The sequence below is a fragment of the Rana temporaria genome, chromosome 9 (assembly GCF_905171775.1).
Source record: "Rana temporaria chromosome 9, aRanTem1.1, whole genome shotgun sequence".
NCBI classification, from domain to species: Eukaryota; Metazoa; Chordata; class Amphibia; order Anura; family Ranidae; genus Rana; species Rana temporaria.
Window position 1 is genome coordinate 26513251 of NC_053497.1, and position 25881 is coordinate 26539131.

The 25881-nt window shown below is 42.6% G+C and overlaps 1 protein-coding gene across 1 annotated transcript in view; it reads left to right on the forward strand.

Moving 5' to 3' along the window:
• The window catches only part of MAPKAP1 (MAPK associated protein 1), a 322753-nt gene that overhangs the window by 176836 nt on the left and 120036 nt on the right, over window positions 1-25881 (forward strand). The window contains exon 7 of the mRNA XM_040323013.1: window positions 7183-7292. Within this exon, the coding sequence (XP_040178947.1) occupies window positions 7183-7292 (110 nt within the window). The remainder of the gene's footprint in view (window positions 1-7182; window positions 7293-25881) is intronic.

Consider the following 25881-nt stretch of genomic DNA (forward strand, 5'->3'; position numbering starts at 1 on the left):
AATACTCCAGTAACATAAGTGAAATGTTCAATCTCTCTTTATAACACACAAGGGAAAAGATTTAAACTCACAAGAGCAGCTGGACAGACTGCGAATCATCATGTGTTGGAAGCAGCTGATCAGAGCTGATGGCTAAGGGCTCATTCACACAGCCCCATTGGGCAGCATTGCCCAATGCAGTTCCAGCATGATGTGCCTTATGTCCTATTGCTTCAGTTCACACCAACATTCTGCATTGGTGTAAGCTGAAAAAAAGGTAATGTTACATTTTTGCACGGGATGTTTTGGAAAACTAGAACACATTGTAATGTCCTGCTGACAATAGAGTTAAAGGGGTTGTAAAGATTTTTGTTCCCCCTAAATAGCTTCCTTTATCTTAGTGGAGTCCTCCTTCACTTACCTCATCCTTCCATTTTGCTTTTAAATGTCCTTATTTCTTCTGAGAAATCCTCACTTCCTGTTCTTCTGTCTCTAACTCCACACAGTAATGCAAGGCTTTCTCCCTGGTGTGGAGTGTCATGCTCGCCCCCTCCCTTGGACTACAGGAGAGTCAGGATGCTCTCTATGTTGCAGATAGAGAAAGGAGCTGTGTGTTAGTGAACCTGTCCATCAGTCTGCGTTAAAAACAGGGGTTTAGTCAGCGCGCATTTGCAAAGCAGCAGTGAGGGGATTACAGAAGGAAAGGAGCCAGGAATAGCCCACACTTACACTGCATGTAAGACTTACCTGAACATCAGGTTATAGTTCAGTGTAGGAACATACTAGTAGGGTGACACTGATCCTCCTCCTTTGAGACTCTGGAAGCAAGCATTGTCTCCCCAGTTCAAAAAGTATAGGTGAAGGCTTTTTTTGGCAGAATTACCAGGTAAGATATTAAATATTAAAGGGTACAATTAGGAAAAAGGCACATTGTAGATTTCTTGTCATGTATATATTAGATATATTTGTATAAGCTACAGTGGTCCTCCACTGATGAGAAGGTGCTGACTAAAAAGAGATTGCCTGCCATTGTATCTCTATTCTGTCGTCCTGTACATTAGTAATATCTGAACTTGGTCTATGAGGCATGTTGCAGTAACATTTCTTCTCCTCCAACCCCCCACCCCCGCCATCCTTTCCCTCCTTGCCCTGGCTGAAATAGGCAGTGGCCATAAAGGAAGATAGAGAGACCTGTTAGTCAAGAATGATCGCTATCATTAAAGACGGGAGGAGGCTTCACTTATCACTGCCGGCTTTTCTACATGGCAGACTGGATGTGGCTTTCCACAGGTAGAACAAATTGCGAAGGTCCTACAGCCAGTCTGTGCATTAAGTAAAAACGCACAGTATAATGAACGAACACAGTAGACCATCCTTTATCTGTGTCCTACACCATCCATCAACAACGGCCTGTCTTGTGCTTTTTAAACAGAAAGGACAGATACATATTATGAAATAAGACTTCTAAGGGTAGACATACATATTCAGATATTTACAGGCAAAGTTACCAGTTAGGTCATACTGAGCATGCATTCTCTCATAAGTGCTCATATTTAACATTGTCAGAATTAAGGAGGAACGTTGCAATTAGATTGATGACGTTTTTGATAAGTGGGTGTCTTTTGTCTTCCTTTGTATACCTCTAATGGTACTTCAGCTCCCAAATTTTTTATTCGAGTTTGTTTCTAATGATTAATACGTTCATATTTTAAAGATAGTTATTGTTAAGTTTAGTTATTGAAAATATACAGGAATGAGAAATGCATTTGTGTGGCCTACACTACTGTGGGCAAGGTGAAATTGAATCTGATCTTCTTGAAATGTTTCCAAGGTTGGATCAATGGAAAGGTGCAGGTATCTTAGAGACTTCAAGTACCTGCGTTTCTTGAATGCCTATGTCACTGTAGAGCCATCATGGATCCTAGGCCCAGGGTATGCATGGGCCCTTTGTTTCTGCCCAAGTCACGATTAAGCCTTGATCCCAACTGAAGCCTGCCTCTAAGGATATATTCATACCAGCAGATTTTTTTTATTGCGCAAGGAGGTGGGTGGGTCAGCATACTGAAAATGTATAACCACATTAAATATCCATGGGTGGATTGTCCATAATTCCAAATGTTAACTTTAACCACTTAAGACCCGGACCAAATGCAGGTGAAAGACCAGGCCCTTTTTGCGATTCGGCACTGCGTCGATTTAACGGACAATTGCGCGGTCGTGCGACGTGGCTCCCAAACAAAATTGGCGTCCTTTTTTCCCCACAAATAGAGCTTTCTTTTGGTGGTATTTGATCACCTCTGCGGTTTTTATTTTTTGCGCTATAAACAAAAATAGAGCAACAATTTTGAAAAAAATGCAATATTTTTTACTTTTTGCTATAATAAATATCCCCCAAAAATATATAAAAAAAATATGTTTTCCTTAGTTTAGGCTGTATTCTTCTACCTATTTTTGGTAAAAAAATCGCAATAAGCGTTTATCGGTTGGTTTGCGCAAAATTTATAGCGTTTACAAAATACAGGGTAGGGGATAGTTTTATTGCATTTTATTAATTATTTTTTTTTTTACTACTAATGGCGGCGATCAACGTTTTTTTTCGTGACTGCGACATTATGGCGGACACTTCGGACAATTTTGACACATTTTTGGGACCATTGTCATTTTCACAGCAAAAAATGCATTTAAAATGCATTGTTTATTGTGAAAATTACAATTGCAGTTTGGGAGTTAACCACAGGGGGCGCTGATGGAGTTATGTGTGACCTGAAGTGTGTTTACAACTGTAGGGGGGTGTGGCTGTAGGTGTGATGTCATCGATTGTGTCCCCCTATAAAAGGGATCACACGATCGATGCAGCCGCCACAGTGAAGAACGGCTCTCCCTGTTCTTCAGCTCCAGGGACCGATCGCGGGACTCCAGCGGCGATCGGGTCCGCAAGTCCCGCGGCCCCGGTCACGGAGCTTCGAACCGGAGCGAGCCGTGGGCGCGCGCCCGCGACCCACGGCTGGGTACTAGTACAGGACGTACCTGTACGCGGATGTGCCCAGCCGTGCCATTCTGTCAGTTGGCTTGGCCTCTCAGCGAGCTAGGAGCTTATGCCACAGCTTGAGGTGTATGTGAAAGACAGTAGTGACTGACGGTCACCAGCTCTCTGCTCACGTACCTCTGAGGATCGAGTGATCAGCGTTGTTTGATCTCTCAGTTCTTAACCTTAGAGCCGGCGGGGGACAGATGCTGCATCCACCCACCTAAATCCGGAAAGGGGAAGTATTAAGCAATATGTATTTAATAGTGCAGAAAGCAACACAAGTGATATCCAACCTGAAGCGGTTAAAGTGATTGTAATCCTTCACCTTGTAAAACAACCCATTTAGTTTAATATAAAAAAATGAAAGGCAAAACATGTTTATATATATATATATATATATATATATATATATATATATAAACATGTTTTGCCTTTCATTTTTTTATATTAAACTAAATGGGTTGTTTTACAAGGTGATCACTTGTAAAAAGGGAAAAATAAGGTATATATATATATATATATATATATATATATAAACATGTTTTGCCTTTCATTTTTTTATATTAAACTAAATGGGTTGTTTTACAATGTGATCACTTGTAAAAAGGGAAAAATAAGGTATATATATATATCTTATTTTTCCCTTTTTACAAGTGATCACATTCCCTTTGTTCTCAGCAGCATACGGGAGGAGAAACAGCAGGTCTTCCCAGTGAAAGGCTGTAAACGGAGGCAGAGAGGGGGGGGGGGGGTCTCGGGACAAGTATGATCATTGGAGGAGAAAAGGCTGATTTCCCAGCACAGTTAGAAAACCAATCATCCTGTGTTGTCATGCCTAGTGTGGTCAGTTTTTAATAGGAGTGCAAAGAGAATGACAGGAACACCAGGTATTTCACACAAAGGAAGCAATACAAAGTGAAATGGATACATTTTCATACAAGAACATGTAATTTTGTGTTACGTATTTTCTAATGCAGTTGACCTATATTCATATATTGGTCAACATAGTTGTACAGAAATGAATAATAAACCATGCACAGTAGTTCATGCAATACTTATTACAGGGGCCGTTTTTATTTGGAATTTGAGATTACTAACAGGGTTGCCTGAATTACCAGAGTATGTTACAGAACCCCTAATATTCATGAGTAGGGAGAGACGCGACTCCTTAAATTGTAAGGTTTGCAGAGACTTGGGACTATTGTAATAATGGAAGATTTTAACTACCCCTGAAATTGTTTGGTGTAATGGCACTGCTGGTACAGCAAAAGGGTGGACATTTATTAACGTATTACAGGAACATTTTATGGGACAGTTTATAGAAGGCCCAAATAGAAATGATGCTTTGCTGAATCTGTTAATTTCACACAATGTAGAGCTTATTACAGATGTTAAGAGAAAACTCGGTAACAGTGACCATAACATTATTTCATTTAATCTAAGCTATAAAAATACAAAACGACAAAAACACTTAATTTTAAGGGAGACAATTTTTTTCAATGGCAATAGGCCGCTCTCCAACATATAGATTGGGAGAAAATATTGTCCGCAAAAGACGCAAAACATAAATAGCAGCGTCTCAAATCATTTTTATCTAAACACATTATGAAATTTGTTCATTTGGGCAATAAGTTATAAAAGGCTAAAAATTAACCCCATGTGGCTTACTGCCAATGTAACAAAAGACTGTCAGTAAGAAAGGGGTATATAAAAATAACAGAAAATACTGGAAAAACACCTATTATTAGATAACTTGATATAATAAAACAAATTGTATGAAAAGATAATCGAGTGGAAATAAATCTAAAAGAATAGCAAGCTAAAGAGAATAAGATGGATCTGTGTGTGTGTGTGTGTGTGTGTGTGTGTGTGTGTGTGTGTGTATATATATACACTATATGATGTGTATATATGGAATGCTTTTGATACATTTTTGTATGTTTTTTTATTTCTATAATATGCATCAAGGGGTCAAAGACTTTGTAGCCCTCTAACATTGGAAAATCCCTGAGCTGGTCACTGGGGAATAGGAAGAAGCAAACATTCTTTAGCATTTAATATACAAAAGAACCCAGTGGTGCTGATGTTAAGTGTAACAATATTAATGATAGAGTTTTAAATGTACCATCTTTAACCACTTGAGCTCCAGAAGATTTTACCTCCTTCATAACCAGGTCATTTTTTGCAGTTCAGCACTGTGCTACTTTAACTGGCAATTGTGCAGTCATGCAATGCTGTACGAAAACACAATTAGAGCTTTATTCTGGTGGTATTTGATCAATATTTTGCAATCTTAATTTTTATGAAAAATCACAAATTAAAAGTAAAAAAAAAAAAAAACAGGATTTTCTGCTATAAAAACACACACACACACACACACACACACACACACACACACACACAATTAGTGTGTTTACTGTGTGGTGTTTTACTAAGCAATGTGCCGGTTTTTACCTACACATCACTGCTGTATGAAGAGACCCCTGTGTTGATAAAGCCATTCTTTTGTCCCATCATTGATGTCAGTAGAAGACATGGTGCCCCCTTGTTGGTGTCAGTTGGAGGAATAGTGCCCCAAGGGCCGGATAAGGGCTAGCAAAGGGCCACATCTGGCCCTTGGGCCACAGTTTAAAGCGAAGGTTCACCCACAGCCAACACCTTTTCCCCTTAGCTTCATGCTCATTTTGTCTAGGGTAATCGGCAATTTGTTTTAAAATATGATCTGTACTTACCCGTTTTCGAGATGCATCTTCTCCGCCGCTTCCGGGTATGGGCTGCGGGACTGGGCGTTCCTTCTTGATTGACAGTCTTCCGAGAGGCTTCCGACGGTCGCATCCATCGCGTCACGATTTTCCGAAAGAAGCCGAACGTCGGTGTGCAGGCGCAGTATAGAGCCGCACCGACGTTCGGCTTCTTTCAGCTACGAGTGACGCGATGGATGCGACCGTCGGAAGCCTCTCGGAAGACTGTCAATCAAGAAGGAACGCCCGCTCCCGAAGACCCATACCCGGAAGCGACGGAGAGGATGCATCTCGAAAACAGGTAAGTACGGATCATATTTTAAAACAAATAGCCGATTCCCCTAGACAAAACGAGCAGGAATCTAAGGGGAGAAGAGAAAAAAAAAAGAATTGGGTGAACTCCCGCTTTAAAGACCCCTGACTTAAAGACTTAACCTTTTTCGGACACTTGTTGGTTTCAAGTTAAAATCATTATTTTTTGCTAGAAAATGACCTAGAACCCCAAAACATTATATATATTTGTTTTTAGCAGAGACCCTAGAGAAAAATATTGTGTTTTTTGCAATATTTTATGTCACACTGTATTTGCGCGCAGTGGTTTTTCAATTTTTTTTGTATAATATGAAAGATGATTTCATGCATAGTTGAGTCGCTTAGCCTGGTTTCCATGTTGTAGGTATGGCTTTTTGGCCGCTATGCTTCCATGAAGACCACTTCTGGCCAGACTTTCTCCGGAGGGAAGATGGGTGTAACTGGGAACCCAGTGGTTTCCGCCAGGTCTGTGCTGATGGCACTGCTGAACATCTTGTGATGTGGAAGGGAAGAAAGCATGAGGTGTCTCATCTGCTGCATTAAATTTCATTGGTCAAACACTACATCTGCGTTCGTCAACGCTGCCCATTTCATTGTGCTTTTTCAAAAGAGCTTGAACAGCACATCTTGAAACCCCAGTCTGCTTTAAAATATTTGCTTGGGAGATACCTTGCTGGTGAAATATAACTTTCTTGTGTCTTGATGGGTGCTTAGTCTTGCCATGGTGCATGACCGGTGACATAAGACTGTATTCCACAACCTTACCTTAGTAGCAGAGTTTGGCTGTTCTTCACCCAGTTTAAAAGAGAAGTATGGTATTTGGGTTTTTTGCAGATTTATACTTGCCTTGGTGGATGCCGCATCAGTCCCCCACCAGCAGTGCCGGGGTGCTGGTCCAGGTACGTGGACAGATCCTGACCCTAGTGTTGCGATCTTGCCCGAACCTCGACCGGCTCTGTAACCTCAGCAGACAGCTCTCCTTTAACCTCTAACATTCCTCTGAACAAAATATTGCTAAGCTCTGCATTTTTTTTATGTGTTTTTGTTTAGTAACCAATATATTTTTTATTACCAAGTTTTTTGTTAATATTGTACATTAAAATAATTCTTCTTTCTCTACAGAAATGCGGCCCATGGATTCTCTTTGATCCAGGTGGACAGTACCAGTGTAACCATGCGTGAGATCTTGGAGAAAGCTCTGAAACGCAGGAGGGGTTCTCAAAGAAACTCAGGTGTGTGAGACATTATGGGGAAAAATCCTTTTATTGATCCAGTCCTCAGCCAAGGTCTGACTCCTGTATTTTTTTAGGTGGGCTAACACTTTCAGTTCAAAGTCAAGGATAAAATCTGAACTCCAAGCAAATCACTAAATACGCACTTAAAACACATACATGTGTACTGTTTTTCCTTAAAGTGGAAGTCCATGCAAAATCTAAAATCCCTGCATCTATAGACACCAGGCATCCAACACTAACTTTTCTAGCCCTGTAAAGAAAAGATGAGTGTACATACCTTTTTGGAAGCCGATCTGACCCACTCTGACCCGATCTCCAGCGCCAGAAGCTCTGCAGAGGACACAAAGGACAACGACTGTGAAATTAATGGGAAGTGATGTCACCCATAGATTTAGTATGGGGCTTCCATTGTCCTCTCTCCTCTGCACCCACCTACACAGAGAAGCCGCGGCTGACAGCTCAGCGTGGGATCCGATCAGAGTGGGTCAGATCGGCTTCCAAAAATGTATGTATACTCATCTTTTCTTTACAGGGATAGAGAGGTTAGTGTTGGATGCCTGGTGTCTATAGATGCAGGGACTTTAGATATTGCATGGACTTCCACTTTAATTACCTAGAATTGTAGTTCTCTGCAAACTGCCTTGGCCTCTAGGCACCCCTGCCAAACAGAAGAAACCAGGCATGGGGTATGCACTGCAGCTACAAAATAAGAGTAGGATTGGGAAACACTCACCGCACATTTTGTTTTCTTGGTGTTTTACTTTGTTTTCTGCCTTATATTAAAATGTGTCTACAAACTATTTTAAGGTAATACTAAACAGAGAAGTGTTAATGGGCATAATTAACATACAACATATAGTACATTGTTTTTTGTTTTATTTATATCAGGAAACCGGTCCCGACAGACCACATACAGAGTAATAAAACAACACGATAGAATACAAATCAAGGCACTTATCTGAAACATACAGGGTATCCTGAACGGCAGTTACATAATATTTCAAGGTGTGCATATACTTGATAGCGTGACAAAATGGCTGGTAGGATAATGTGTAATAGCCCCTGCGTTAGGGCCTATAGGGATAAAGTGTATATGCGTCATTTCCTACTCGCCTCTAAAGTCAAAACGGTGTGATCCGAGGGGCCCGGCACGCCGTGTTTTTTATTTTCCTTCGAGTAGATAACAGGTATAGAGCGAAAAAGAAGGAAAGGAATAGGAAGAGAGGTGCGCTTGAAGGCACTTAGATTAGTAGATAGAGCAAACAAAATGTTTGTCTTTTCTTTATCGTACATCACGGGACACAGAGCTGCATATTCATTACTATGTGGGTTATAGAGTCTACCTTCAGGTGATGGACACTGGTGTAATCAATTAAACAGGAAGTTCCCTCCCTATATAACCCCTCCCCTACTGGGAGTTCCTCAGTTTTTTCATCAGTGTCTAAGGTGTTGGTCACGAGTTAACATGTGCTCTTAGGAGCTCCACTGGAGGGATCCATGCTGGATGTAAAAAGCCTCCATAAATCCGGATCCGTCCAAGGTGCTTCATAGCCAAAGTGGACGGTACCCCGGCCTCGGTACGAAGAACGAGGTTTAGCCTATAATGCCTCTCTGCGGAGGGCTGGATCCTGGGTTCCAGAACTTTGTGCCTTCTAAGGACCAAATGTTTTTTCTGCTGCCAGGGTGCTATATAGGTCCAGGGGTGTGGTGTTCCTGCCATGGACCCCGGTCCCTGAAGGTCTAGGACTATACCCACGGTGAAGGGGGAAGATTGGGCCTCTTGCTTGGCAATACCCTGCAGCGTGGAAAGGTAAGAGAGGGACCTACGGGACTTGGTTCGACAGTAGGTCTTCTGTAGGGGACTATGGGTCTCGCCTATATTATGTTTTTATGCATGGGCAATGTAAACCACAATGTCTTTTGAGACGGGATGGCTCAGGGCACCCATATACCTCACCTAGCCGGCATGTAGCCTGGGCCACTATGTCTGTTCAGACAGGATGGCTGTAGTACCCATATATCTCCCCTTGAAGGGGCTGGTACATAAAAAAAAAAAAAAAAAATGCCCTTAATCCTATGCAAAGCATTGTCTTCCATGAGTAGCTGCAAGTCTTATCTGTTTTTCCACTACTATGGGCAGTGAAAGACATGCCTGATGTTTTCGCTTACCATACTTTCCAAAGACGGAAGCTTAACTGTTAGCTGGTCTATTGTGCGTCCCACTTCCTCAGCTTCAGGCTCTACCATGTCGCACGTGCTCACCGGCTCAGTGCAGTCGCAGAGAGGGCTCTTCAAAAAGGCCCAGACGTCAGAGCTCTGTAAAGCTAGGGAGACACAAACGCAAGCACCTTGTGTGAGTTGGATACAGATTCATCTAAGACGCCTACTCCGCATCTAGCTGTGCAGATTAGCAGGCATTGTTGCTGCCAGACTATGTTCAGCTGTTGATGCACCTGGGTTAAGCTCCTCTGCTTTTAGCTTAGGACTTTGGTCTCCCCATTGAATAAGGTCAGGGGTAGGAATATAAAAAGGAATCGCCACCTGAACCTGGTGGCCCCTTATTCTCCCCTGTAGAGACAGCTCACAGATTGAGCCATCAGACCTGTCAGGCAATCAATGCAGCCTCCCCCAACATTGCAGCCACTCTGCATGTGTTTTGTTTTTTGCATCACATTTGTTGTTCTACAAGAGGTTAACTGCTATGTTCGCAGCATCCTCACAAGAAGCAAAAAAAAAAAAAGCAGGGTGTGTCCCTTTTCCTGCTTTAATCCTTAAACAAAGGGATTAGAAGAGCTGGGGATGAAGGTTCACTGTCAGAGGACAGGAGACAGGAGCTGCAGCCTAACGAGGAGAAGCTATCAATAGCTCTACAGGTTCTGATTGCACCTGCAGTCTTTTCAGAGATTCATGCTGCATATAATTTCCCTCTGCCTACTCGGCCAAAGCCTCTATCTTCTCCTTAGAGTGTAAAGAGAGGTTTTCCTATAGGTGACTAGTAAGACCTCCATATGGTCCTCAGCCTGGTGTCGGCTTCAGGCTAACCAAATGCACATCTGAGCTAACGTCTCTTAATTGAGGAAACGCACATCTACAGAGGATAACTTCCTTTTTACCAGTCCGCATGTTGCACAAGATACATGAGTTTGGAATGCATGTGGGATAAAAACAAGTAACAAAGCATGTTTTATTGTGGATCGCATAAGGATACATGTTTCTGTCTGTATGGTGTTGCATGTTTGTTAGAGTTGCATAGAAATGCTTGAGTGCATAAAGATGCTAGTTACCTGATCACTCAAGTCCTGGATTACCCAAGGATATTGGGTCACACAGAGAGACTTGTTTCCACAGAAAGGCCTAAAATCGCATAAAGACGTTTGTATGTATAAAAATGCTGGATCACACACACATGGTTACCTGATCACCCAAATCCTTGATTACCCAAGGATGTTTGGTCACACAGAAGTGGTTTGTTTCCACAGAAATGCCTAAAATCGCATAAAGTTGCTTGGATGCAAAAAAGATGCTGCATCACACATGGTTACCTGATCATCTGCGTCCTGGATTACCCAAGGATATTTGGTCACACAGAGAGGCTTGTTTCCACAGAAGTGCCTAAGTTCGCATAAAGATGCTTGTATGCATAAAAATGCTGGAATCACACATGATTACCTGATCACCCAAGTCCTTGATTCCCCAAGGATATTTTGTCACACAAAGAGGCTTGTTTCCACAGAAATGCCTAGAATCGCATAAAGAGGCTCGAAGGCATAAAAATGCTGGAATCACACATGATTACCTGATCACCCAAGCCCTTGATTCCCCAAGGATATTTGGTCACACAAAGAGGCTTGTTTCCACAGAAATGCCTAGAATCGCATAAAGAGGCTTGAAGGCATAAAAATGCTGAATCACACATGATTACCCGATCACCCAAGTCCTTGATTACTCGAGGATATTTTGGTCGCACAGAGAGGCTTGTTTCTACAAGAATGCCTAAAGATCGCTTAAAGATGCTTGAATGCAAAAATAAGCTGGATCACACATGGTTGTCGGATCAACAGCGTCCTGGATTACCCAAGGATACTTGATCACATAGAGAGGCTTGTTTCACAGAAATGCCTAAAGTCGCATTAAGATGCTTGAGTGCATAAGGATGCTGGATCGCACAGGGGTGCTTGGTCACACAAGAGTCCTTGGTCACACAAGGGTTCTTGTCCGCACAGTAGTGCTTAAAATGCATAAGATGTTGATCGCATGGAAGATGCTGAATCGCATAAGGATGCATGATTACTTTAAAGTTGTACATGGCGGCCTAATTAAGCAATACAGGATTCCTTGTGTTTGCATAGAAATACGTGTCTGCATGGGTTCATGTTGCACATTGTTGCATAACACGTTTATATCGCATGCTTGCTTGCAAGATGCTTGTTCCAGAGCACACATGCTATATGCATGTTTTTCTTAAAACATATTTATATGAATTCATGCTTCCAGGAACACACGCTGCCATGTACACACACTTCCATTGAGGCATATGGCTTTAACACTTGCCACATACACACATGGGGAGCCAGTTGCAAATGTGTTTATTTACTTGGGTCTGCAGAGGTTGTCTGCGTTTAGCAGGGGAACAGCACTATCTCCAGTTGGTGGTCTTGCCCTTTTGGGTTAGCCTCCGTGCCTGGGTTGTCAGGGTGCTAGGGCCCGCCTCTAGCAGGTCTGTAGGCCCAGGGTATAGCAGTAATGGCATACCGAAGCAAACTCCTGCTGATGGGTCCGTCAGTAGCATGGCTGGACCTAAGGGTGTCCAGCATGGTCAAGTATCTGGAACTCTAAAGATACATTCTTTCATTTGACAAGAAGCTGGGTATGTTTGGCACAGTCCAAAAAGGAGAGTTTTGGCCTCAGACAAGACCATCGCTATAAGAAAACTGGTCTATGTGGTCACGGCAAGGAACAGTTCCTTACTTTTGGCCTTTTGATTAAGGCACTAGGGAAGATGCTGGCTTCATTCAAGACAGTTCCCTATACTAACTTTTATTCAGGGCTGTTATAAACAGTATTTTGTCGGCCTAGAAAGAGTGGATCTTGACCTAGCATTATCCAAAGAACCCGGTCCCAGAGATATGCTGGAATTCCTCTTGGTGATTCTTAACTAAAAGGGTTTGCCAGGTCAGGAAGAGACCATGGCCCAGGGGAAGTAGTCAAGCTCCAAGGGAGCCTTATCTGTCAGCTAGAGCTACCGATGGAGCATCTGGCTTAGGGGCCTGAACGTTCAGGTGGCAGGTTGGTTCTGTCAGAGTACAATCAGACTATGCCATACTAGTGATTTACTTAATTTACCTAGGAGGAGCTTGTGCCTTGCCTATTGGCATTCGTCATTTCATGAAATGCAGAATTGGCAGGCGATTCGCTGGAGCCGTCAACAAGTGTCTCCGGGAGAATGACCTCTACACCCCGACTGTTTTCCTGACCAAATGTCACAGAAATAGTACCCTGTACATAAGATGTATTGGCGTCCAGGCTCAACAAGAGATTGAACAGCTTGGGGTCAAGGATAAAGGATCCACCCGCATGCGGGGCAGATGTGTTTTTAATCCGAGGGGGGGACCAGTTGTCACTGGTTGTGTCTCTCCCCCAGTGCCGCGACTTTTGTGGCTTCTATGCAACATTTAGAGGAGAACGGAAGCTGGCCTGATTACTCCGGCATAACCCTGACAAACTCTCGGTGCAGGGACAGTAAGGGTGGTAGTAGAGGACCCACAGTCCCTTACATCTTGTCCAGGCCTACTTTGCAGGGGGTATTACATTCTGCCTTGCAACAGGTGAATTAATGGTCTGGCTATTATAGACCACATTCTCGAGGATCGGGGCTTTCAGAATCAGCGGCAATTCCCTTTATTCATACAAGAGAGCTGGCCTCCAGGACCAGATAGCCTACGGTCTGGAAGGCCCATGTTCCTGGTGTGAAACCAGATGGTGGCATCCGTGGAAGTTTGTCAAAGGTAAAATTCCTGCCTTCCTACATTTGGAAAGGAGACGGAGCTAGCCTTAAGTTATATCAAGGATCCGATCTCGGCCTTGCTTCCAAAGGTCGATTACTTCACACTCTTTGGTCCGGGCTGTTATGCACGTCACCCCTTGTATAAGTCCACCAGTTAGGTCGCCCTTGTGCTCGGAGGATTGGCTCTAGTTTTGTCGGCTTACAGGGTCAGCTCCTTGGGCCGATGCACCATATTTCCCTTCATCCTTTAACAAGGGAATTGGTGTTCTTGGTTGTGGTAGCCTCCAAGAGTTTCAGTATTGGCAACTTTCTTGGTATAGAGCCATACTCAATTATTCTTACAAGTAGAGTGATTTTCATCCTCACCCAACCTTATTTACTAGAAGGATCTAGTATTCATTTGAATCTAGATATTCTTACCTTCCCTTTTTTCAAAACCTTGTTTCACGGAGTGAAAGGTTATTGCTTTTCTCTCAATTGAGATGAGAGCAGTTAAATACCTATCTGAAGGTTTCAGATATAGAAAGCTGACGTTTTTATTGGGCTGCCAGAAGACCCTAGATGGGCAGGCAGTGTTCAGGTCAGCTATTAAAATGGTTACACTCTCTCTCTCGTTGGAGTAAGAAGGGTCTAGGCCTATCTGAAGCGGCTGCTCGGATACGGAAAACTGATGTTGTTGCGCTACCAGGAGGCCCCAGGAAAGGGCAGGCAGCGTCTAAAATCAACTGTTTTTAAGGTTGATTCATCAGGTTATTATTCAGGCTTGTGGTTAGAGTAGGATTCCCCCTGTTTTTTTGTGAGGGTGCTCCCTACCAGGATGGTAAGCGCTTTATGCGCAATGCATTTCCAAGCCTTTATGACGCAGATTTTCAAGGTCACAACTTGGTCATCTGTGCTTACGTTCACTAACTCCTATCAGGTGAACATAAGACGGCAAGAGGATGCAGCTTTTTGGCGCAGTATGCTGCAGGCAGCATTATAGGTCCTCACGTCTGATGGCGGTCTGCGTTGTTGGTGTCTCCCTCCCCTCAGTAAGCATTGCTTTGGGACATCCCACATAGTAATGAATATGCAGCTCTGTGTCCCGTGATGTACGATAAAGAAAATAGGATTTTTATAACAGCTTACCTGTAAAATCCTTTTCTTGGAGTACATCACGGGACACAGAGCTCCCACCCCTCTTGTTTGGGGATATTGGGACACTTATTGCTTTGCTACAAAAACTGAGGAACTCCCAGTAGGGGAGGGGTTATATAGGGAGGGAACTTCCTGTTTAATTGATTACACCAGTGTCCATCACCTGAAGGTAGACTCTATAACCCACATAGTAATGAATATGCAGCTCTGTGTCCCGTGATGTACTCCAAGAAAAGGATTTTACAGGTAAGCTGTTATAAAAATCCTATTTTTTTAATCCTGATCTCTGCAGCTCTTTTGTGTGGTCACATGATCTTTCCCTGTTCCTTGGGATCTACGGTGAGAGATCCTTTGGGAAGGGCTTCTATTAGTGCAGTATGATTGGTGCTATGCTGGTCGCATGACCAAAAAAAAAAAAAATATAGATATAAAAAAATAGTTTTATGAGGACACGGAGGATGAATAGGGAGGGGATTGGCATTTACCACTGTTTGTATGCCCACAATTTTACAGCTCCCTATAATTTTTTATTGAACATAAATTATGATTGACACCAGCTTTTATTCTGACAGCATCAGCATCCAAAGCTCCTTTTCTTCCCTTTACAGGTGTTAGCAATTACATTTAATATATTTAATACTTATTATTAAAATTAAAGCGGGGGTTCACCCGTACATAACACTTTTTCCCTTTAGATGGATGCTCGTTTTGTCTAGGGGAATCGGCTAGTTGTTTTAAAATATGAGCTGTACTTACCGTTTACGAGATGCATCTTCTCCGCCGCTTCCGGGTATGGGCTGCGGGACTGGGTGTTCCTATTTTGATTGACAGTCTTCCAAGAGGCTTCCGACGGTCGCATCCATCGCGTCACGATTTTCCGAAAGAAGCCGAACGTCGATGCGCAGGCGCAGTATAGAGCTGCACCGAAGTTCGGCTTCTTTCGGCTACTAGTGACGCGATGGATGCGACCGTCGGAAGCCTCTCAGAAGACTGTCAATCAAGAAGGAACGCCCAGTCCCGCAGCCCATACCCGGAAGTGACAGAGAAGATGCATCTCGAAAACGGTAAGTACGGATCATATTTTAAAACAATTAGCCGATTCCCCTAGACAAAACGAGCATCCATCTAAGGGGAAAAGAGAAAAAAAAAACAACATTGGGTGAACTCCCGCTTTAAGCTTTTTATGAGTTTTTTAGTGAATGCATTCAATCATAATCCTATATCCCACCTTGCGTAGTGTTTAGCAATAGGAGGACATGGAGGAGATTGTCATTTGCCACTGTTTGTAGGCCCACGTGTGTGATTTTTTTAGTCATATGGGCTAAACTAATAGGAAAAAGGAGGACAAGCTTAGAAGGGAACTAAAATTGAACATGCTCAGTAGAGGACACCAGCTGGTCTATACAATCCTAACCTGCAGTGGGGACATAGAGAAGATAGGACAGATAAAGGCAACATCAACCAGGTATATTTTACTTTACACAAAACAAATGCTTTAGTGGCATTGTAAGTATGCAGACTGTTATATAGCATGTAATGGGAGTTTTTTATAGCCTGGTTTTAATATTGCGTTAAGTTTTGGGCAGTTTGGGGAAGTGTTAAAAACACCTGCAGTCCCTTTGGAAAGATTTCCCTTTATTTCCCAACCCCATAGATACAACAGGAACTGGAAATATATCTCTGCAGAGTGAGAAAAATTCCCCTCTCTGGAACAGGTGTCTCCATTGTTCTCACCTTGTTTCCTGGTAACAACCATAACATTTTAGATTTCCCCTCATTTTCTGTCTTAGTGACAATGGCCACCATGACAAGCAGAATGGGTAAATCGACCTATCAGGGACAGCAATAAAACCTCCACGGGGGGTTCATTTCCCCACTCTAGCAAAAAGAAAAAAAAAGTTTTGACTATGTTGACACGTTTATCATTTCTTGTTCCTTTTTAAGTCTCAGGGAACAGAATTTTCTGCTATCCTAGAAATGTAATAAAGTTTAAACTGTTCCCAAAAACCCTTTTTAGCTGTTATGCCTCACCCAACAACTAGCATCCCATTCATCACAAGGTTTAACAAGCTATTGACAGCCGTGAGTAAAGGGGGAGCAAGTTTTTAATAAAAGTGGTGAGAGATAAGGTGGTGAAGGACACGGGAGAGCAATCTCAAGGCCATATTCCCAGGGACAGATAAGGAAGCCTGGGAGAGATCAGATCCTCATAAAGAATGAGCGAGAGGCAGAGGGGACAGGAGCCTCATTCTGCTGCCAACGTCTGCAAGCAATTTGGCAGAGCTCCAGACTCTATTGTTCAGCCTGGGCCTTGGGCAGCCTGCTCCAGATGTTCCAGCTGCACGCGCTCAGATTGTGCCAGCTGACAGCACGCTGTGGTACCTAGCTCCTCCGGACGCCCATCTCTGACCGCTGAGATAGAATTAAATGATGATGATCTCTCTCCCAAGTTGGGAGACAGAACTATGCATATAAATCTCCATCCCATCGCAGCGTGAGAAGTCTTTATCCATCATCACTCATAATGAACAAGTCGTTAGCTGCTGCAAATGGTCTGCTGGGCTGGGCTGCTTTTCTCCCCCTATTTCTTCTCTTCCTTTTGCCTTTTCTCTATCTGGTCTTTTGTGCACTTTTTTTCAACTCTCCTTTATCTGGTGTATCTGTGAATTATCTCTCCATGCTGCTGCTCGCAGGAAAGTGAGACCAGGTCAATTAATCACCGCCCAGGAACCCGCTGCTTGTTCTTGAGTCTTTCTCAAGGTCGAAACGAGTTCTAACTACTTTAGAATCCAGCTTTATAAATACAAGGCCAGCTTTGCTGCTGGTGTCCACTTATTGCTATTGCAAAGGGCAGGAGGTTGACATTTATGTAATCCCATGACAGTAACCAAAGAATATAGCTGCCAAGCGAGCCTTGCTAAGCAAAGGCATGTACATCTACAATGAAGATCTGGCTGGTTTCAGTAATTAGAAATGATATCTCTCCAGGGTCCTTAGTACATGGCATGACAGGACATGGCTGTTAATAAACTCAGTTCTGGTCTGTGATTAAGACAGAACCAATGACAAAATTTATAAGCAGTTGATTTAAGCGACCTGTGGTTTGTTGTCCACTTTTCTGGTTACTGCACCCACTTAACCATCCTGGGCCTTTGTGGTTTCATGGCAACTTTCCCCTATTGCTAGGGAAAAACTCTAGACTAATGTAAAAGTCATTTTTATTTTTTTATTAATAAGCCGTTGTTAACCTTTCTAATTAATACCAACTAATACAATTGTTTTCATTCAGTATGGGAGCAGTTTATATACAGTTCAGTGTTACACTACAAATATGTCCGTCCCTTCCATTTCACTATAACATTCTTACTGATATCAAGGAAACGCCCTATGGGATTAGAGCTTTTTTCCTGATTCATACAACCTTAATGTGACCACACAGGTCCAATTGTTTAAACTTTTTTCGAATACAGTATGCATGAAGGCCTCATAAATATAACCAGCTGCAGTCCTGAAATTGTATTGTGTTGTAATGTGCGGCAAATTAAGATACCATATTCCTTACCAGAATTTTTTATTAGCTATAGTTGGAGAATGCTTAAGGACTGTGCTGCATTAAAATGTACTTATAATTATTATTATTAGTTATAAAGTTTACCCAACCCTGAAGGCCAGCCTTCCTACCCTCAATTTTATGCTAATCTCAAGGGTCACAGTCAGGTAGGGGATATGGGAAGCTTACCTTTGATGCATACATAATGCAGCTCATCTCCTGTTTACCTTGATACATATTTTGGGAGTTGATAAATTGCCTTTGGCATGCAGAAATAGGCCCCAGCTTTCTTTAGCTTGGTGTACAGCCATAATATTTCAGTTTGGCAACATATGTTTGTTTTGCCATTAGGCTTCATTACATTACTGGGCCTCCCAATGGTTTATAAGATTCTATGGGCCCTGACGGTTATCAGTGAGGATGTCATGGTCTAGAGTCAGGCCATTAGCAGTGGAGAGGCGCCAAGCGACCAGCTGGATAAGTACAGAAGCAGGTCACCCTGGCAAATGATACAGGCTCACCTGAGGTGCAGAGTCTAAGTACTAACTGGTGTTCACCAGAGCTCCTGATGGTGGAGATGAGGATTGCTGCATGTTAATATCAGGTCGCGTTTCTCAGGATTGCTTTACCAGGAGGTGAGCAAGCCGGGGTCCAGTAGCAGATATAGCAGGTAGGGATCAAGCAGAAGTATTGTCAGTACACAAGCCAAAGGTCCGTAACGAGTGATTGCAGGTTGGGTTCAAGCAGAAGCTTAAAGGGTTTGTAAAGGAATTATTTTTTTTATCTTAATAGCTTCCTTTACCTTAATGTAGTGCTGTTTTCATGTTCTCATTGTTAGTTTTTGCTCTAAAGTTGCTGTAATTCTTCTCTGATCTCCACACTTCCTGGTTGTCTGTTTCCTGATAACCACAGTACTGGGAGCTTTCTCTGTGTGGTGACTAATCAAGGAGATGTGATTACTGTGTGTCTAAAACCCCACAGCACCAATCAGTTTCGTTTTCCAAACCATCACTGCCCTGTATTGGCTCTGTGGCTCTGTACATCACAGACGCAGGAAACAACATGCAAAAACAAAACTAGAAACTGCAGGTACATTATATGATTGATTTTTATCTATTTTTAATCATTTTTAAAAGGAATCGGTTAACTATTGTCTCTATACCCTGTAAACAGTCATTTCAGCAAAAACAAAAATTTCCTTTACAGATCCTTTAATCGAGGAACAAGTCAAATGTTGGCAATGAGTGGTAGTGAAGAGGTGATGAGCATGATTTTGGCTGGAGAGAGCACAATAATCTGGGAAACAGGAAGTGCACAGACGTGGCTGAATTCAGAATGGTCATGGGATGAGCAGATTGTTCAAGGTTCAAGAAAAACAGGGTTCAAGGCAAGATCATTTGCCTGCCATCCTTTCCGATAAGATCCGCTCAAAACAGACATATGGCGATACGTCGCCATCTGTCCAGTGGATTGAATTGGATGGGATTGAATGAAAACAGACAGGTGGATCAGTTTGTCGTCCGATCTCCAATAGAGGACAGTGGGGCTCTGATAGGTCCGTCCCTCCACAGTGAGAGATGGACCTGTTATCTGCTGCTTTGGCAGGGAACAATGGAGTGATCGCCTGCTGAGCTGGTGGAGTCCGCTGAGCGGATCCGCCCCGTGTGAAAGAGGTCTAAAACCACAATACAATTATATTCCTTACAAAACTAATGCAACGTCCTCAGGCAGCTTCAGTGTGTAAACTTCTAGAGCTAAGAATACTTAATCCCATCTAGTACAAACTGCTCTCCTATCCTAATTGTTAAACAAAGCTCCTTGCCAATGCTTCTCCAGAATGACCTGAATTTTCCACAGGCCCTGAAGAGTTATTAAGGCACAGCCACAGAGTAGCTAATACCTTTCAGTGTAAATGAAAACATCTGTTTATAAGCCATGTCACAGCTGTCAGACTTTGCATCTTAAATTGTCTAAAGTGACACAAAATAGCCAAAAAATGTCTGCACCATTGAGTAAGCATATTATCTCAGCCAGACAGGAAATGGGAGAGTCGGCAATACGATCAGATGGCTGATGTCTGGCATGTAAATGTTTCCAAATTAATAAAATTGGCTTAACCACATCACTGCTGCAGTCTACTCCAAAGTTTATAAGAAAAGTTTTCTTTAACCACTTGCTTACTGGGCACATATACCCCCTTCCTGAACAGAGGACTTTTTGCGATTCGGCACTGCGTCGCTTTAACTGATAATTGTGCGGTCGTGCGACGTGGCTCCCAAACAAAATAGACGTCCTTTTTTTCCCACAAATAGTTTTCTTTTGGTGGTATTTGATCACCTCTGCGGTTTTTATTTTTTGCACTATAAACAAAAATAAAGCGACAATTTTGAAAAAAATAATAATATTTTTTACTTGTTGCTATAATAAATATCCCCAATTTAAAAAAAAATAAAAAATTCTCAGTCTAGGCTGATACGTATTCTACATATTTTTGGTAAAAAATTAAAAAAATCGCAATAAGCGACTGGTTTGCGCAAAAGTCATAGCGCCTACAAAATATGGGACAGAATTATAATTTTTTTATTATTTTTTTTTTACTAGTAATGGTGGCGATCTGCGATTTTTATTGGGACTGCGACATTATGGTGGACACATTTTTGGCACCATTCACATTTATACTGCGATCAGTGCTATACATATGCACTAATTACTGTATAAATGTGACTGGCATTGGAGGGGTTAACACTAGGGGGTGAGGGGGGGGGGGGTTAAATGTGTACCCTGCCTAGTGTTACTAACTGTGGGGGGAGGGGACTGACTGGGGGAGGTGACCGATCTGTGTCCCTATGTACAAGGGACACAGATCGGTCTCCTCTCTCCCTGACAGGACATGGATCTGTGTGTTTACACACACAGATCCACGTCCTTGTCTCTGTAACCGCCGATCGCGGGTGCCTGGCGGACATCGCGGCCGCCAGGCACGCGCATCGGCATCTCCAGTGGCCAGGAGGAGCGGAGGCCAAAAAAAGACGGCGAGTCAGAGAATTACAACCACCCTGCGGCCGTATAAAGTCGTACAGCCGTCGGGAAGTGGTTAAAAGAGAAGCTTCTATGAAATTGAACTTTTAAAGAAAAAAACTGAAGGGCGGTAACATTTTTGTTCTTACCACTTAAGAATTTTACAAGATAATGATTGCGGTAGGTTCTTCTTGAGATTAAAGGAGTTGTAAAGGATTTTTTTTTTTTTTTGCTGAAATGACTGTTTACAGGGTATAGAGACATAACAGTTAACTGATTCCTTTTAAAAACGATTAAAAATAGATAAAAATCAATCATATAATGTACCTACAGTTTCAGTTTCGTTTTTGGATGTTGTTTCCTGCTTCTGTGATGAACAGAGACAAAGAGCCAAAACAGGGCAGTGATGGTTTGGAAAACGAAACTGATTGGTGCTGTGGGGTTTTAGACACACGGTAATCACACCTCCTTGATTAGTGACCACAGAGAGAAAGCTCCCATGACTTTTTTCATCAGGAAACAAACTGTTCAAAACAGAGAAGGATTACAGCAACATCAGAGCAAAAACGAACAATGAGGACATGAAACCAGGACTGCAGTAAGGTAAAGGAAGCTATTTAGCAAAAAAAAAAAAAAAAAATCCTTTAGTGACCCTTTAACTCCAGCCAGTTTTTTTTTTTTTTTTTGGATGGACTGGGAAAAATCTGCTGAAAGTAAAGTCTTTTAATTAAATTTGTATTACTACATACACAAATAGGGTGTTATGGGTTCTAAATAAAGGCAATAGAATTGTTTTAGGTAATGCTTTTGATACGGAAGCTCTGTTAGAACATTTGAAGGAGTTCTTTTTTGGCATATAGTATGCACAAAAATATCTGCACTCGTTAAAGAACTAATAGTTAAATAAATTAATTATTATAGATATTCATATAACCGGCCAGCACAAAGTTTCCTAGAAAACCAAATATACCAATAAAATGCAGCTATAAAGAAACAAAAACACCAAGTGAATAGTGTATTATTAAAATGCAATGGTAAGGATAGATATATAGTCCATAATGACATGGATCAAAGTTCCAAAAAGAGTCCAGTGATGATAATCCTAAACAGTAGGTGTTGCAACAGACACTACCACTGGTGAAAAAGACACACACTGACCCTTACCCTAAACGTTGGACTACCCGAATAAAGTAGTCAATACAGCAATGTTTACAATATGGGCTTGAGGCTCCTCTGTGGATACCACAGTGATGTGACCATCAGGTAAAGTCTTATTTCCAGAAATTAGTTGACTAGACATCGACTGTAAAGTTGCATTTGTGTCCACTGACAACAGTGTGAGATAAGAAGCGAACGTTTCCAACCAGAAACATGTCTGATCGTCAAGCGTGGCGACGTCACGTAGCTCAGCCCCTCCCTACGTGTTTCATCATTCACACGCTCCTGATGATGTCTAGATGATGAAATGCATAGGGAGGTGCTGAGTTACATGACGTCGCCACGTTTGACGATCAGACATTTTGCTGGTTGGAAACTGTCGCTTCTTTTCTATCATTGTTGTCAGTGGACACAAATGCTACTTTACATTTAATGTTTATTTGATTAATTTCTGGAAAGGAGATGTAACCTGATGGTCACATTCACTGTGGATTCAAAGGAGCCTCAAGCCCAAATTGAAAACAATGTTGTATTGACTACTTTTTTCGGGTAGTCCAACGTTTAGGGTAAGGGTCAGTTTGTGTCCTTTTTATCAGTGGTGGTTTCCGTTGCAACACCAACTGTTTGGGATTATCATCACTGGACTCTTTTTGGAACTTTGATCCACGTCATTATGGACTATATACAGTATCTATCCTTAGAATTTCATTTGAATATATAGTGCTGCATTTTATTGGTATATCATATTGAATACAAAATAAGGGATATGGGAAGTGGTAGAGACATAATGCACACAACACAGGTTTAACTGGATAGACTGGTGTCTTTCTTCAACCTTACCTACTACGTAATAAAAAATATGTGCACTGTGTGCCCAAACCAAAACATGCCAGATCCTCCACCATGTGTCGGCGCACACTCTCACCTCCGCTGCAGACCTCTTAATATTATAGGAGGTCTAAATCGTACATTAATTAGTTCACAGACAGTATTCCATCTTTTTTTACATGCAGGTATCATATCAGGTTGGTGGCCGGGGGGAATTCCAGAACCCTGCTAGGCCTTGTGACGGTGTCAGGAGGGTGTCATCCAGCGTTCCTACTTATGCAGGGCGAGGAGCTCTGGGATGTCTGTTCTGAATGGAGAAAATGAGTTTTGCAGTTTTTCCCAGATTTGGTACATGTGTAATGTGTAGACGCTTCACTCCTGACAGACCAATGTGTAATAAGGGTGAAAAACGAGCCATTCCTCTGCCCCCAGACTTGGTCATAGAGGTCTTGATTTCTTGCTGAGTATCTTGGATGTTGGCACCAGCACTAACATTGAACACTGGAGTGGGTACATTGGCACTTAGAGCAGTGCTCTGAGCTAGTAGAACTCCTGGCTTGGGTCCACATTGTACAGGAAACCAGCATCTTGATTGTGCAGGCATGCACAAGCCTCTTGATCAAGGGGCTGTCCATGATTCAGGGGTTCTTCCCTCGAGGCAAGCTGTTGCAGAAGTTGTGTTTGTCAAGAAGAGGCAATCTGAGCAGGCCATTGCCTGAGAGTGGTATTAAAGACTGTAGGTAATTAGGCAGGAGCCTTTCAAGCCCAAGTTGGGCAATTTGTCACAAGGCTGAATGGCTTAACGTGGCAAGTCTCTGCAGAGACTCAGAGGCTCTGGGACTTTGAAATTAATTTTTTTATTGTGATGCTCAAAATTTGGTGTGTTTTTGAATGTACTTTTGAGTAAAGGCCTGATTAGCAACTGATTTAATCACTTACTAAGTATGCATTTTTTTTTATCTTGAAATCATTGCACCAGCATAACTTCAGGGTGGCTTCTTTCTCCTGCGGTATCCTTTAGAGCAGGGGTCAGCAACCTGTAGATCTCAGACAGGTGACTGGTATATAGCGGTCTGGGCTTGCTGACCTACCATTACAGACCATCAAACAGAGTGCATTGCAGAGGAACTACTTGTAAAGTTGGAGCTGTAGTAGGGAGCAAGAGGCGCATAAACCTCTGTAGAGCCGCCTCCTGTCCCTTGACGATTATCAACTGCACTCCACATCTTATGCCGGCTCGTGGACTCCAGAGTGGTGCCAGCAGCAGATAAGAAGAGATCTTCAGGTCAGTGTGAAGCAATAATAGTATAGGGCTGCTTTCACACTGATGTGCTGTGGTTTACATACACCGTGGGTGCAGTGTATCTGCAGCTTTCCTGTGGGGTTGCTGCACTTAGCCATAGACTTCTATTATGTCCTGCTGTTTTACCAACCCCCAACTTGGTTTGAATGAGCCCTAAGTGTGATGTTGCCTAATGCAACTAAGGGCTCATTGACAAGTGCAACAGGCAAAGGGATCCGAGTATGTGTTGACAGGGGGTCCTTCCTCACCACCTGATTCAAACCCATGATTGCTGCACACTGAATGTGATTGTGACTCGGTAGTACAGCACTTAGAGGTTTAAATCGGGTGTGAGGAGGCAACTCTGTGCCCGGTGATCTCTGACTTCTCTTGTGTTGTTCAGGTAGATCTCTGCCTCTTTAAGGTTGCCTACCCCTGCTATGGAGTGACCCTTACATGCAGGGGGCTATAGTTGTGTCTGCCTTCACAGTATGCTTTAATAGAAAGACACAGCCCTGCATCCTAGGATAGCAAGGCACTCCTCCCCCCCCCCCCCCCCCACCGCAAGACATCAAGCTGCCCTGCATTGGCTGCCAGTTGGTCAGAGGGTGCGTTTTAAAATTCTAACACTTGTTTTTAAAGCGTTTCACGGGCTAGGACCTGCCTATCTCTGTGAGAAATTGAATAGACATGTTACTGGCCGCTCCCTTAGATGGAGCTGCCAATTCCGTTTGGAACAGCCAAAGAGTCGGCTGAAAAAATGGGGGGGCAGGGCTTTTTCTGTCCTTGGCCCAAGAGAATGGAATCTACTTCCCCTAAGTCTTAGACAGAGTCCTGACCTACCCACATTCAGGAGGGATCTAAAAACCTATCTGTGGGCAGAGGCAGATTGATAGGAAGAGTGAGGTTAGGGTCATTCTGGCGGGAAGCACTGCTAGATCTGTTGGGAATTGTGTGTTGTCTCTCCTTTGGTCTTATGTGATTTCTATGGTTTTGTACTGTATTGGTTTTATGGTGTTATATTGTTGTTTTATTATTTGATTTTAATTGTGGTACATATTTTATATTGTTACTATGTTAATTTATGCCTGTAACACTCGGTCCTGTTGTGAATTGTTAAGGTCTGGAAGCGTTTTGATACCTTCGGTGATTCTACGCTATACAAGCAATAAGCAATAAACAATAAACAACAATAAAGAGGAAGTAAACCCCGATGGGTTTTACTTCCTCTTTATTCCTTTGCAAAGTAAAAGCATAATGGGCTAGTATGCATTGCACACTAGCCCTTTATGCGACACTTGCCTGCAAACAAAGCCTGCAATGTCCCTGCTGGTGGCCACATCCATCTTCACCCCTCTTCCTTTCGGGGCCGTTGACTCCAGCTCTGTGACTGGCCAGAGTCGATCATGGCACGGGCCCTATAGGAACTGCACGATCATGCCCTTTCTTCAGTGTGCAAGCGCCGATGACATTGGCGCAAGCGTATATGGTAAATATCTCCTAAACTGTGCAAGCTTACCTGTAGGTAAAAGTGGTGTGTAAGGGTTTACAACCACTTTAAGCGAACAAGCTGGCTGGAGACTGTACTGTATACTGCCTAATCTTTCCT